At 57.4% G+C, this 15210-nt stretch overlaps 1 protein-coding gene across 1 annotated transcript; it reads right to left on the bottom strand.

The window, feature by feature from the left end:
- Positions 1-37: 37 nt before the first annotated feature.
- LOC102460142 (uncharacterized) lies at positions 38-15057 on the bottom strand. The gene is made up of 8 exons (XM_075919768.2): positions 14930-15057; positions 12545-12946; positions 8525-8651; positions 6264-6377; positions 5751-5858; positions 4961-5074; positions 4371-4478; positions 38-1506 (listed from the first exon to the last, which is right to left on the bottom strand). Exons 1-8 carry the CDS (start codon positions 14951-14953, stop codon positions 563-565), a joined length of 1941 nt encoding a protein of 646 aa, XP_075775883.2. The 5' UTR covers positions 14954-15057; the 3' UTR covers positions 38-562.
- Between the last annotated feature and the right edge of the window lie 153 nt (positions 15058-15210).

Raw genomic sequence — 15210 nt, 5'->3', positions numbered from 1 at the left:
CCACCGTTACAAAAACAACTGCTCTCCAAAGGCAGCAGCCGCTGGGTAAAGATTTTTAATATAATGCTATTTACAATGATTACACGTTAGTTACCAGGCTCAAGGCGCACCTCGGATGAATCCACATTACAAAAAGCAGCTCATGACTGGCTGCCCATCATGGCTCTGCCACTGACTCACGGTGTGGTCTTTGCCAAGTCACTTTCTCCGCCGCTGAGGTAGGTAGGTCAGCCTGGCCCGTATTGCAGATGTGCTGCGAGGATTCTTTACGGACCGGGCAGCGCTTTGGACCCATCTGGCACGCTAGTATGTAGTGTGTGGGCCCATCATGGAAGGTATTGCTGGAGGACACAGCCTGTAAATTGCTCCCTGCCCATGCCCAGAATCCTGAACTACTGCCCATTGTGAGTCTTTACCCCAAGGGGGCTGGTCTCGGTCCCCGGCCTGCGGGGGGTGAACCCATGGCGGGACAGTGGCCCTTCTGATGGTGGTTCAGCCACTGCCGGTGCCTGAAAGCGTCGTGGCACCTGGAGCACTGGAAGGGCCTCTCCTGGGTGTGCGTTCACTGGTGCTGCTCCAGGGCCGCCTTCCAAGAGAAGCTTGCCAGGCACTGGAGGGAGGGATAGAGTCCCTCCCCCGCAGGGGGGGTCTGGGCAGCGGTGGCCGGGCAGGCAGCCCTGCCAGGCCCCCCGTGGACGCGCTGGTGCTTCTGGAGATGGGGTTTCTGGATGAAGCGCTTGCCGCACTGGGCGCAGTGGTAGGGCCGCTCGCCCGTGTGGATGCGGTAGTGCTTGTTGAGGTTGGACTTCTCGCTGAAGGTCTTCGCGCAGGCCGGGCACTGGAAGGGCCGCTCGCCCGTGTGCAGCCGCGCGTGCGCCACCAGGTGCCGCTTCTGCAGGAAGCGCTTGGGGCACTCGGGGCACTTGTACCGGCGCTCTCTGCCGTGCAGCCGCTGGTGCCGCGTGAGCTCCGGGTGGCTGCCCACGCTCTGCCCGCAGGCAAGACAAGGGAACGACCCGGCGCTCTCCCCCACGTGGGTTCGCTGGTGTCTGAGGTTCCTCGGCTGCCGAAAGCTGCTCTGGCACTGGGCGCAGGCATACGCCCCCTGGCCCGCACAGGACAGCTGGTGCTTCTGGAGGCGGGACTGCAGGCAGGCACTTCCCCCGTGTTCAGCGAGGCCGGAGGGGTCTCCCGTCGGGATTCTCTGGGGCAGAAGTTGCTGCTCAGTTTTCAAGCCTGCCCCATGTTCCGTAGGTAGCCACCAGCCCTGCTCGGTAGGGGCTTCCCCCTGTACAGCCGCTGCCTGGGAATCACAGAAACTGCTCCCACATTCGGTCAGCGCTCCCAGCCCCTCAGAGACGCCTGGCCTCTCCCGCCTCACGAGCTGGTTTGGCCTCAGGAAAGCCTCTTCCTCTGCTCTTCCCAGGAACCGCCTCATCAGCACCAGGCCTTCAGGCTTCTCCTCATCCTGCCCCCCCTCGGCTTTGACCACAGCCCTGCCGGGTGCTGAAAGGGAATCCAGACGTTCAGCTCACACACGGTTCCTTGGGTCAGGAACGGAAATGGCTTCCCCAAGAGCAAATCTGCTGGGACGCTCCTGGGTAGGGTTCATGAGATGCGACCTAGCTCGGTTTGGCAAGGCTGGAGGTGGAGGAGGAGCCAAGCCTGCCAGACAAAGGCAGGGCCGTTTGCAGTGTCTGATTCTTGTTGAAGCCTAGAAATCCAGGGGCATCAAACATGGTGAAGGCAGCCTGTCATCCCCACCCTGAACAGACCCCTTCATGCTGCCCCACTCCAGCCAGGCATCCAGGTGTCATGGGGCACCGAGCAAGACAGGCTGCAATGCAGAGACGATGAAGAGTCATGGAGCCTCGTCTCGGCACAGATGCAAACGCATGTTCAGGATGGATCCGGCACACCACCTTCCTGAGGTTCTTTTCGGGTGCTGCTGAGGGGCACAGTTAAGGTTGTTTGCCCACCTTAACTGTGAGTTTCCATAGAGGAAAGCCAAGCCCTGGGGAGTGGAGGGGAGGGGTAACTAACTCAAGCTCCGGGGTTTCTAGTTTGTTTTGTACAAACTTCCCTGAAAAGCCATCACTGCTATCCCATGGCCCAGCTAGCTCCCCACCGCTGTAGCTGTCATCTCTCCGAGAGGCTACACTGTCAGAATTCTTCTAGCCAGCTCTCCAGCTCCCTAACTTGTGTGGTCCAGGCCCTGTGCGAAGTCCTTCATGACACCGGCTGCAACCCCCCACCCCAGCTCACCTCTGCCTGCACGTGCATCACATCTGGCCCCCCCTTGCTCCATCCGGGCCAGCAGAGCAGGACTGGAAACGGCCCTGCCTGGGCCAAGGAGGGTGGGGACAGGAGGCCCTGTTAACCGAGTAGCTGCTACCGAGCAAATGACATGGTTTTATACCCACCTGTTGGTTACTGGAGGTGACAGGTGACAGCTGCTCACACACAGAGGCTCTAGGGGGAACTGCCCCACGTACAGTACCCCACTGCTCCTGCGACAGGCAAGGGGAGTGCCTGAGGCACCCTGTTTTGGGCATCTGGCCAGGGAGCTTAAGTGAAAGCTGCACCCCCCCCCCCCCGCAGGGCAGCAACTAGTACCTCAGTCCCTGGGGGCCTGCACTCCCCCAACCCTGGGGCAGGGCAGCCCCCCTCTGGGACAGCCCCCGGGCATGAGTCCGAAGTTGCAGGCTGCCCTGAACAATGCCGGGCTCAAACGCGCACAGCAGGGCTTGTCCCGCTAGCAAATTAACACCCAGGGCCCTGTCTGCATGTGTGTTCCTGCTGGCCCCAGCAGCGCTCGCCTCGGTGCAAAGCGTAGGCTGAACATTGGCAGGGCACGCGGCCTGAGGCTGCAAACCCGGCTCGCCGGTGATGCCTGTTGGACCAAGGGCCCACAGGGCACTGACAGGGATAGCAGCACGCGGATCACAACTGAGTAGGCCGCTCGTCATCAGCTCTGGGTGCTGCCTGCTGGAACCTGTCCCCAGGCGGGGCCAGGCCAGCAAACTCCTCAACCACCCAACCCAGGTCCAGGTCCTTCCCCTTCTCTCCCACCCAGCCCAGCTGCTGCGCCCACATGTGCCACTCTCCCGCCACTGCAGAACACACAGCCTGCCCTCAGGAGGGCAGCTCAGCTCTGCGTCCCCGCTGCCTTGCTTGCTCTGCAGGCACGGCTCCTGGCCCCGAGGGCGCCGGCTGAGCCGGGAGGGAGCTGCCCCACCTTGCACGGGGCAAGGGACTGTGCAGGGCAATGGAGAACTTCGCCCTCAGGTCTCGCAGCACCATGGGTGCGTGCCGATGCTCCGCACTGGGTGTGACCTTGTGCCCCAATGACAGCGGAGCAGCCAGGTGGCCGGGGGCGGGGAGGCCTGGTCCCAAGGATGGAGCTTCACACCCGTGACCTGGCCCCAGGTCAGTACCGGCCAAGCGTCATTCCCAGCAGCCGCTGCTGGAGCCCGGTCAGGCTGCTTGGTTCCCTGCAGGCAGGAGCCAGCGGCCAGACCCCACTGGAGTCTCTGTGGTTAGGAGCGGCCCATCCACCCCAGAACAGGGGCTTGGGGGGACGCTGGCATTGTCACTACATGTGGGGCCTGCTCTGGGGACGGAGATGGGCACTGTCCAGGCATCTCCCTGCCGCAGACACCCTGCTGGGGGGCAGCTGCTCGCTGCTCTCAGGGCCGAGTGGGGACAGCTGGAGCGCTGGGCACCTTGGCTGAGCCCCCTGCACAAGGCTGTCTGGGCCAAGGGGCACGGGAGCCAGATGACCAAGCTGAGCGCTGCCCCAGGCCAGCTGGCGCGACCTGGCACCTTCCAAACACACCTGGACATCACCCAGGGCGCTCACTCCCCTCAGCACACGGCTCCCCACAAGGTGCAGAGTGATCTCGTCCCCTGCCGGGGCAGGGCAAAGCCGCCGTTGCTCACGCCCCTGCGGGGAGGGGAACATCCGCCATGCGGGCTCCTGCGCGGGAGCCAAGGCCCAGGACGCTGGCCATGGGAGCGAGCCAGGACTCACCCCGGGGCAGGTTTGCCTGAGTGGGCTCAGCCTCGCTTCGGCAAATCCCACGGGAGGCAGGTGGGGAGTTTCCCCGCGCACTGTCCAAGGGGCTGGGTATCTCCAGTGGTTCGGTGGCGCTGAGCTACGCTGGGTGCGCGCAGCAGCCTTGTGGAGCCTGCTGGGAATTCCCCGGGGGGTAGTGCTGCAGTGGACGGGCCTGGGCCACCCCTGGGTCCCTGCAGCAGAGGGGCTGTGCCGGGGGGGGGGGAGGGGGGAAGGGAAGGCCTTTTGGCAGGAGCCAGGTGCTGGAAGCTGCGTCTGAGCAGCTCCCTCCCTGGTTGTCTCCAATACGCACCTGGGCTGGGCTCTCTAGGGAGCTCCCTGTCCTGCAAAGCCGGCCAAGGCCCCGCACACGGCTGCTGCTCCGGTGTAATCCAGGGGGAGACGTCAGGCGCAGGAGTCTCTGGTCACAGGAGAGAGGCTGAGAATTAGCAGGAGGTTTCCACCCCTCAGAAGTGGAGGCAAGAAGCCGGACCGGTTTCAAACGGGAGCGGGAGAAGTTTGTGAACGGCTCTGTGCCGGGGTTGCCGCCGAGAGCAGGGACTGCACGCCGGGCCCCAGGGGTCCCTGCCACCCCGGGGGGGGGGGGGTCCCGCGCCCGTTCGGCTTCTACTCCCGCTGAGCCCCCGGGGTAGGGGCTACAGGCAGCCCTGGCTTTGGAATGGACACAACGGTGTCCGCAGGGATGGGGGAGGCAGCAAACGAGGGGCTAAGGGCAGCGGTGAGACTATCCGAAGAGAGTGAGGCGAGGCCCCAGGATGGGACTGGGGGGCAGGGGCAGGGGGCGGGACCAGCTGGCTTGCAGCCTGAGATACACAAGAGCAGATGAACAGAAGTTGGATTCCCCGTTCGCCCCCTCACCCTGTGGTCTTGGCTGCAACTCACCAGGGCTGGGGCCTGCCGGGGTTCTGCTTCCCCCAGAGACGGGCCGATCCCGCCCACAGGGCTCTCCCTCTCGTCTGCTCCAGGATACGGGATCGGGCGGGACCGTCTGAAACTCTGTTCAGGGCAAAGAGGGTTACCCCGGGGTATCCCCGCTCTCAGCCAGACCCTGTAATGAGCCGGAAACCCATCTCCGCCCCGACCCCCTGCACACAGGACCCCTCAGGGGCGACACGTGGGGGTGGCTGGGGACAGGAAGTCATGTGCCCCCCCAAGCACAATGGGATGGCGGGGCAAGGGACCAGCAGCCGGCAGGGCCAGTCTCTCTTCTGGCCACGCTGCCCAGCTGCCGCGCTCACCCTGCTTCCGGCCACACCAGGGCTAGGATGCACGGAGTGGAGTCCTATGGAGATGGGGAGCTCACATGACCCCCTTTGGCTGATGCGCCCTTTGTGTCCCTCCCTGCTAGTCGCCTATGGGACCCCTCCTCACCCACAGAGCAGTTCCCGAGGCCCCAAGGGAGGGGATTTGCCGAGCAGCTAGAACACGAAGGGACGGCCCGCCCTGCTGGGCTAAATGAACAGAGTGAGCGCTAATCGCCAGGCTCCCACGCCGGAGCCAAGGGAGCGAGGTAACAGGGCAGGCCCCGAGCCCAGCTCCAGAGCACAGGGCTGCTCCTCACCCACGCCCCTGGCCAGCCCCACGTGGGCACAGAGGAGCCAGGGGGGTCACCACTGGAAGGCAGGTGCAGCAATGCAAACGAGAGCGACTGTCTGCAAAATTCATTACTCACCGGAGCAGGGGCGTGTGCGGATTTCACTCTTCCCCGGGCCCCCGCAGCCCGGATCCGCCTCCTCCTGGTTAATCCACGATGCAAGGCCCGGTGCAGAAACGGGGGGTTCTGTTCACAGGAAGGAGAAGGGCTCCGATTTCAGAGGGGCCTAGGGGAGTTGGGCTCCCAGTTCCCATGGACCGTGGGGGAGCTGGGGCCCAAAGTCACTAGCCTGCTTTGCAAATCCCAGCCAAGGGGATTAAGGGGACGTGGCCTTTCGAGCTGGACATGCAGCCATGGCGACTGTGAGGGTGGGAGGGGCTGGCTTAGATGAGACTGGACAGTAACTCTTCCCGAGCCCGCGCATTCACGGGTGTCTGCCCCGCTCACTGGGACAGAGCTGGGGAGGGTTTCATGGGACAGATCCATTTCATTTCTCCCTTGTGCCACATTCTCCAGGTCCCATCTGCAGGGAACTGGAACTGCAGCTGCAGCCAGGGCCTCGGGGCTCATTTCGGACTCATTTCTACGTACCTGGGCCAGGGACTGCAGGGCTCTCGCTCGCCTCTGACCGCCCCCGATCCCCGACACACGGCTCCTCCCCTCGCTCCATCCGGGACAGCAAGTCGGGTTTGGCAAGGGCGTAGTCTGTGGATGGAGAGAGACGCCCCGGTGTCTCATTCCAACAGGAGATTCCCGAGCAATGGTTTTACACACCCAGCCCCCAACGGCAAGGGGAAGAGTGGCCGCACTGTTACAGGGACAACTTGCACCGGCGCAGGCCTGATCCAAGGCTGACGCAGGGGGAAGTGGCTGCCCCAGGCACAGAGAGTATCAATCCACTTGCCTACTTGTTCGGCCCCGAAAAGCTGAGCATGGAGCCACCCCCAGAGGGGTGGAAGTGTCCCTTTGGGTGCTGTCTGCCCTGCAGAACCGCACCAGGGAATTCAAGCCTGGCCACTCTCCGCTGCCGGAGCTGACTGCAGAGGCTGCAGAACTGCATGGAACCCATCATGTCGCTGTAGGACCCCGAACGATCGTGGGAAGCAAAGCACGGACCAGCGGGACGCTCCAGCAGCTCAGCATGGGAACTCCGCCCGGCGTCGCGGAGCAGATGGAAGAGCCATGGGCTCTCGGACCGGGCTCTCACCTGGGCAAGAGCAGCGAGGGGCCTTGGTCCAGCAGCCAGCGCTGGCCGATCTGAACTCTCGTAACCCGTGTCTCTGTGCTAGCCCAGGCTGGATCCTGCGGCCTAACAAACCCAACTGTGGCACCTGGGGCCCTGCTGGCACTTGCCTGTGACCTGCTCCTGGGGGGTTAACGGACTCTGAGCAGGGGTCTCTCTCAGCTGGATCTGCTGGGCAGGGCTGCCAGGGAGGCACAGGAGAGCTGGAGACTCAGTCTGATGCCGTGTGACTCCACCACTGGGGAAGGGCCTGGCGAACGGCTGGGGTCCTTCCAAGGGGCCAATTAAAGGCTGGGGCATGGCCCAGATCCCGTGGATCTGTGACTCTGTGCATTGGTCTCGATGCAGCTGGCAACTCCAAACCCAGTGAGGCAAAGGGGAGGGGCACTGTACTGGGGGCACCCTTGTCTTGCAACCCCCCCCGGACCTCTACACTCCCTTCTCTCAGGGCACAGCCAGTTCTCCAGTGGATGTTGGGTGGTCGCAGGGAGGGAGACCAAGGGCTGCCTAGGGACCTTCAGCCACGTGCCACATTCCTCTAATACGGGCATTTCTCTGGGCCACTAGTGGCTATTCCCTGGCTTTCCCCACCCCCGCCAGCACCTACCTGCCTTAGCCATTCCAGCCCCTGCAGCCAGCCAGAAGCACCTCTGGTCCCCAGCCACTGCAAACAGACGTCTGTCCCTGAGCTGTCCATGGTCCTGTTACTCTTCCAGCCAGCCAGGCACCCAGCACTTCCTCTTCCAGCTCCAGACAGCACTCACTGCTCTTCCTCTGCTGCTCCCTTTTATATGGCCTTCTGGCTCCTGATTGGCCACTCCCGCAGCCCTTCTGATTGGCTGCTTCCCTAGTACCCACTCTAGGCCACCTGGGGAATATCCCCTCTTCTCTTTTCTGGGGCGGGCTGAGGCACAGCTGCAAAGCTTCCTGTATGGGGCCTCTGGACCTAATCCACTCTGTCACAGGTACCCACACACCAGTGGTGAATCCAGTCCAGTATCTAAGAGGTGGCACTGGACGGCCCATACAATCAGTGACAGGCCATGGAATCTCTCTCCCAAGCGCCTGATTTGAATCCAGCTCGGACAGTGGGGAACACAATTCCCCTGTGGCGGCTGGCTGGAAGTACCTGTGCAGTGCAACTCAGCGTCTCCCCACCACAGAAACCACCTCCTCAGTTAGAAGAGTCCCTAGGGCTGAGGAGTGAGTCGGGGCCAAGCACACAGCTCAACCAGCGAGATGTACAGAGCTGCCAGCTACACCATGTCCCTATGTTCACTTGGGACCGGGAGTTTCCAATAGCTCAGAGACAGCTTCAGTCTCCAGCCAAGAGATCATCCATTATCGCAACAGAGCCAGAGTCTCTGTGCATGTGCAGGAGCAGCACAGCTCAATACACCCACACGTCGAAAGCTCCGGAGGTGGAATTCGGAACAACACATTTCAATTGCTTTTTAAGACACACCATCGAGCAAAAACCCATCCTGCAAGGGTTTACCCTACTGAGCCGCCACACACAAAGAGACTGGGGAATAAACATGAGCCAGAGCCAACTCTGTCTTCAGAGGCCTGGCAACTTCTGAGAGGGGAGCGAAGAAAAAAGTATTACCCAGGGAGATCAGGGCCTCATAGTTCCCCTTCATCACGTTCTTGTACAGCTCCTTCTGCCACTCCTCCAAGCACCCCCACTCCTGCTCGTTGAAGTAGACGGAGACATCATCGAACGTCACTGGCACCTGGAATCACAAGCGTTGCACACTCAGAGCCTCCTGAGCCAATCCCCCCTATCACATGAATTGGGAGAGATGGGGAGGATCAGCAGTGCCTGGCTATTACCGGGCACATTACTAGAAATGGCTGGCACAGAACAGGACAGAGAGCTGCGCTAGGCTGTGCTGCCCCCACTCCCGCCCTGGCAGAGAAGGAAAGGAAAATATGAATTTGGTCAGGTGTAGGAGTAAGACAGGGACTGTTTTCTCTTCTCATTCATGCAGCTTCTGCCCTCCAATGACCCAGAGCTCAAATGGAGCCACGCTGTTAAGGGGGTCCCCATGTCTGCAGCTTTCACACCCGAGCCATGTAAGGCTCTTGGCAGGTTTCAGGGACTGGGAATATGGTCTTGCGGAGGCTGTTGTGCGTGTGGCAGTGGGCAGGAACAATCTGGTTGCAGGATGAGGTAGATCTGGAAAGGGTTAGATTAGCCTGGCCACAGAAAATGTGCTTTGTAATTTAAGCAAAGAAAGGGGTTTTAGTGGCTATGAACAGGCTTTGGAAATAACAGGGTCAGAATCATAGAATCATAGAATAATAGGACTGGAAGGGACCTCGAGAGGTCATCGAGTCCAGCCCCCCGCCCTCAAGGCAGGACCAAGCTCCATCTACACCATCCCTGACAGATGTCTATCTAACCTGTTCTTAAATATCTCCAGAGAGGGAGATTCCACCACCTCCCTTGGCAATTTAGTCCAATATTTGACCACCCTGACAGTTAGGAATTTTTTCCTAATGTCCAATCTAAACCTCCCCTGCTGCACTTTAAGCCCATTACTCCTTGGCCTGTCCTCAGAAACCAAGAGGAACAAATTTTCTCCTTCCTCCTTGTGACACCCTTTTAGATATTTGAAAACCGCTATCATGTCCCCCCTTAATCTTCTTTTTTCCAAACTAAACAAGCCCAGTTCATGAAGCCTGGCTTCATAGGTCATGTTCTCTAGACCTTTAATCATTCTTGTCACTCTTCTCTGTACCCTTTCCAATTTCTCCACATCTTTCTTGAAATGTGGCGCCCAGAACCGGACACAGTACTCCAGCTGAGGCCTAACTAGTGCAGAGTAGAGCGGCAGAATGACTTCACGAGTTTTGCTTACAACACACCTGTTGATACAACCTAGAATCATATTTGCTTTTTTTGCAACAGCATCACACTGTTGACTCATATTCAACTTGTGGTCCACTATGACCCCTAGATCCCTTTCTGCCATGCTCCTTCCTAGACAGTCGCTTCCCATCTTGTATGTATGGAACTGATTGTTCCTTCCTAAGTGGAGCACTTTGCATTTCTCTTTATTAAACCTCATCCTGTTTACCTCTGACCATTTCTCTAACTTGCTAAGGTCATTTTGAATTATGTCCCTATCCTCCAAAGAAGTCGCAACCCCACCCAGTTTGGTATCATCTGCAAACTTAATAAGCGTACTCTCTATCCCAATATCTACATCATTGATGAAGATATTGAACAGTACGGGTCCCAAAACAGACCCTTGAGGAACTCCACTTGTTATCCCTTTCCAGCAGGATTTAGAACCGTTAACAACAACTCTCTGACTACGGTTATCCAAAAGTGAGAGGGAGGATGGTATGTAGGCAAGACTGATTTTGGGGAGGATGCTGACTGTGGAAGGCAGCTAATAAGATGAAGAAGAGATTTTTAGAAAAGAGGATGATGAGCAATGGTTACGTGTGTTCTCACACAGACAGAGAAGTTGTTTTGTCCAGTCATAAATGTACACTAACCTTCAACACACCTGTATCTCTCACAACAGGGGCATGCGGAAGCAGAGAAAGGGCCAGTGCAGGGGGGAGCGTTAAGATTCATAAATTGAAGACAATGAGAAAGACAGACGACCCGCTGCCAAATCTTGTTCTAGCCCATGTCCAGAAAGATGCCCCAAACTGGTTCTTAGCTAAAGTTAGTAACTGGTTAAGACATTGCCTGTTTGTTAGAGTATAAAGGGTGAGCTGAGCTCAACAGTGCCGGCCCAGATGGAACCAGCCAGCATGGGTTTGAGCACCCTTAGGCTAGGTTGTGACCACTGTGGTCAAATGCCGCCGAGTACACATTACTGTATCCACATAGGAACTATTCATTGCTTAGCATTTTAGGCATGTGTGGAGCAACTGCATAGATACCACTCAGCCTTTGGGTTTAATAAGGGAATTTATGGTTAAGTTACTATCTAGCGGAATTGCATAAATAATGCAGTCAGCTTCCAATGCTGTACTCAGTGATTCACTGAGCCAGGAAGTCCCTATGGAGCAGCTCTATTCAGATTTTCCCTACAGAATTTGTTCTCAGAAGGTGCAAATACTGACCAACTCTCAGACTTAACGAAAGTACATCTATTGTGCCTACTACCACCTGTATGCCCCCCAATTTGATGCATGTATCCTCACAATAGCCCAGAGAGGAAAAGCAGTGCTGTTATACCCATTGTACAGATGGGGAACTGAGACACGCAGGCTAAGTGACTTGCCCCAGGACACAGAAGCAGCCAGGGACTGAGCCCAGGTCTCTGGAGTCCCAGCTCAGTGCTCTGCCCCTTAGGCCGTCCTTGTGACTCCACAGACATCTGAACACCGTGCTCTGATATGGCGCACACACAACTTCCTATACTGCCCCACACTTTTGTCACAGAAAAACTGTTCTGGCTTCTACCAGTAAGACAGACCTTATCTAGGAATATTTTGAAGAAATTCATTCCCCCGGGTTTAAAAAAAGGAAAACACATCAAGTGGAAGCAGGGACTAGTTGCAAGAATGAAAGGGATAAAGGGAGAAAATGATGTGGATGAAGATGTGGACATGGCAGAGTGAATCACCTGGTTAATAGCTTAAATAATTCATTTTGCAGTGCATCACTCTTCAAGACTCCCTGTCTTTTAGTGTCATTTGACAAGTAAATCCCCAAGTTGTTTGCTGTGTGGGATGCTGCTAGCAGAAAAGGTTTAGCTTAGCTAATCCTTAGCCTTGTTTAGTTAGTTAACTAGGTTTAGAATTGATCACCCAAAGCTGCAGTAAGAGAAAGCTACACCTGCCAGTTGCCACCAAGTGTCATTTTCTTATTTTATATGACATAATTCATACCTCTTTTTTTGGCACACCATGACCACAGACCATAATGGCGATGCCATAAGTCCATTTCCTTGTTTTACTTCAGCAGAACTCAGCTTTTCCAAAGGAACCCCATTCTATGCTGTTTTCTTAAAAATCAGAAGTATCAGTGAGTTCAGTGGGGTTTACTCTACAATTAAGTGCGCTCGGAGCACAGTCAGCCATAGTTTTCTTGGTAACTTGATTTAAATCAATGTTTGGTTTTTTTTGGTAATTTAAATCAATAATTTAAATGGCCTTGATTTAAATCAATTCACCTTGGATGGAGAGGACTGAGGAAGACAAAGCTAAGCAGCAGCCTGGGGCATTTTGGTGTCAGACCCCGGGAAAAGCTAGACAGTATTTTTGGGTCTGGTGCTGGTTGGAGGCTGTTAGCTAAGAAACTGCCCTTCTGCCTCCTGCCTTCACAGACCTTCCTTGAAAATAAACAAGGCTGCAAACAAAAAAAAAAAAGCCCAGACTGACAGACACCATCAACAATCCCCACCTTTCAAGGGGAACTGCTGCAGGGCCTGGGCTTTGACTACCTGCTCAGGTCAAAAAGGCCAATGAATAAACACCCTGATTTTCCAGAGTTTTGAGCACAGACTGCTATGCCCAATGGGAGCAGCTGGGTGCACACCACTTTGGAAAATCAGGCTACTTATTCATTGCCCAAATAGGAAGGTAGGAACCTAACTCTTGCAAATCTCTGCACATGATTTAGTTCTGCCCCTGGCACCAGCTGGGATATTAGTACCTTCGGGATTTCCCCCTTAGTGCCTGGCGGAAGCCTCAGGATCCAGAAGTTCCTGTTCTTCAGCAGGTTCTCCATGTTCTCCAGCCGTCGCTGCAGCAGCTCATGTTCCTGGATCAGCGTCTCCAGCATGGCCCACTTGCTCTCCAGCTGGCTTTCAAATTGCACCACTGTTTTCTCACAATCCACTAATTTCTTCTCCACTGTTCCCACTCTCCTCTCCAGAGTCAGCCACCGCATGGGATGAGAATCCATCGTCCTGTCCATAGCTGGAATTGTGGCTATTCCAGGCCATGTTGAAATCTCTCTCATTTGTAGCTGGATTTCTCTCTCACAAGTCTGTCTGGGGTCAGAGCGGGATTGCAAAGGCAGCGGGTGCATTGGCTCCAGGTCCCATTCTGGAGTCTGTTTTGCAAGGACAGAAACAGAAGTGGAGCTGGGGGATTTGTTAACAATTCCACACACAAAATGCCCCTCAAAAGGGACTGAGGCTGAGCAAGTGTAAGCTGCCCCAGAGAGCAAGCCCCGAAAAGCAAGGAAAGGTCAAGAGATCTGACTCCTCTGAATCTGCCATGCACACAGGCTACGTCTAGGCTGGCATGATTTTCCGGAAAAGCACTTTTTGCAGAAAAGCGTCCGTGGCCAATCTAGATGCGCTTTTCCGCAAAAAAGCCCCGATCGCCATTTTCACGATCGGGGCTTTATTGCGGAAAGCAAATCTGAGCTGTCTACACTGGCCCTTTTGTGCAAAAGTTTTGCGCAAAAGGGACTTTTGCCCGAACGGGAGCAGCATAGTATTTCCGCAAGAAGCACTGATTTCTTACAGTAGGAAGTCAGTGCTTTTGCAGAAATTCAAGCGGCCAGTGGAGACAGCTGGCAAGTTTTTCCGGAAAAGCAGCTGATTTTCCGGAAAAACTGGCCAGTCTAGACACAGCCACAGCGTATTTCCGCTAACCACCCAACTTTGTCTCAGCAAAGAGGACTGCCTCATGGAAACGCACAACACATTCCTCTCCCTCTGCACTGGAGGGAGCCCTTAACCGCCACCTCCACTGGTACTCAGGGACATAGATAAACAGGATGGGGACACACAAGGCTGCCCTACAGGAAGTGCTAGTGTAACACGGAACAGGCAAAACCGAACCTGGGACTTCTGGAGCTCAGTGCATGAGCATCTAACACTTGAGCTAAAAGCCAGCTGGCTCTCAGCTAAGGCTATAAAGCCATGGTGTCCAACAGACTAGCGGCTGTTTGGCCTGTTGAGTGTGGCTAGTTGGTTTGACCGTGTGGCTGTTTGGCCGGTTAAGTGTGGCTAGTTGGCTTGAACAGTATGGCTGTTTGGCCGGTTGAGTGTGGCTAGTTGGTTTGACCGTGTGGCTGTTTGGCCTGTTGAGTGTGGCTAGTTGGCTTGAACAGTATGGCTGTTTGGCCTGTTGAGTGTGGCTAGTTGGCTTGAACAGTATGGCTGTTTGGCCTGTTGAGTGTGGCTAGTTGGCTTGAACAGTATGGCTGTTTGGCCTGTTGAGTGTGGCTAGTTGGCTTGAACAGTATGGCTGTTTGGCTGGTTGAGTGTGGCTAGTTGGCTTGAACAGTATGGCTGTTTGGCCAGTTAAGCGTGGCTAGTTGGCTTGAACAGTATGGCTGTTTGGCCAGTTAAGCGTGGCTAGTTGGCTTGAACAGTATGGCTGTTTGGCCAGTTAAGCGTGGCTAGTTGGCTTGAACAGTATGGCTGTTTGGCCGGTTGAGTGTGGCTACTCGGCCACACTTGCATCGGCAATAATCGAGCACAGGTAGCTACAACAGGCTGGTCAAGTGGTCAGGACGCCTGCCACACACTTGCCTGGACAGATATTCTACACGCAGCTGAGGACCGGGCGAGGTCTCAGGGTGGGCAGATCAGCGCTGGAGGGATGTCCTTAAAAGCACTTTGGTACTTTTGAGGCGACACTGGCAGAAGCAGGGGAGGGCTGGGGTCACCTGCACGACCACCACCAAGCAGGGGGCCCGACACGTTGAGATGAAGCGAAGAAGCCGGGCGAGCCCGGGTGCCGCTAGTGCGGGCGGGTGCCCCTGCCGGATGTCTCCTCTCCGCACTCAGGGCGTCCGGGGGGACTCGGGCTGGATGGGCCATGGGGGGGGCACCCGGCTGCAGAGCGAATGCACCGGGACCGCCCCCCCCCGGCGGGTGTGGGTGGCCCTGGGACGTGCCCCCCCTTTGGGCCCCCAGGACCCGCGCTGGGGGGGGGGGTTGCTGGGAGCGCCCCGTGCTCGGCGCTGCACGGAGCCGGGCTGGGTCCGACCGCCGATCGGACCCGGCTGCAGGGAACGCGGCCCGCGGGCCGGGCTCAGCCCCCGCAGCTCCGCGCCCCTCCCCGCTCGGGGCCCTACCTGGGCGGCGCCCCGCTCGGCCATGGCCCCGCACACCGCCCGCTCGGCGCACCGCGCATGCGCCGCCCTCCACCGGGGAGGGGGCGGGAATTGCCTGGGGGGGGGGAGGATAGAGCGAGGGGGCGGGAATTGCCTGGCCGGGGGGGGGGAGGATAGAGCGAGGGGACGGGAATTGCCTGGGGGGGGGGGGAGGATAGAGCGAGGGGGCGGGAATTGCCTGGCCGGGGGGGGGGGGGGGAGGATAGAGCGAGGGGGTGGGAATTGCCTGGCCGGGGGGGGGG

Source organism: Pelodiscus sinensis, chromosome 2 (assembly GCF_052426305.1).
Source record: "Pelodiscus sinensis isolate ZL-2025 chromosome 2, ASM5242630v1, whole genome shotgun sequence".
In the NCBI taxonomy this organism is placed as follows: Eukaryota; Metazoa; Chordata; order Testudines; family Trionychidae; genus Pelodiscus; species Pelodiscus sinensis.
The sequence above is the reverse complement of the archived record's forward strand: the minus strand, read 5'-3'. Positions and strand labels throughout refer to the sequence as shown.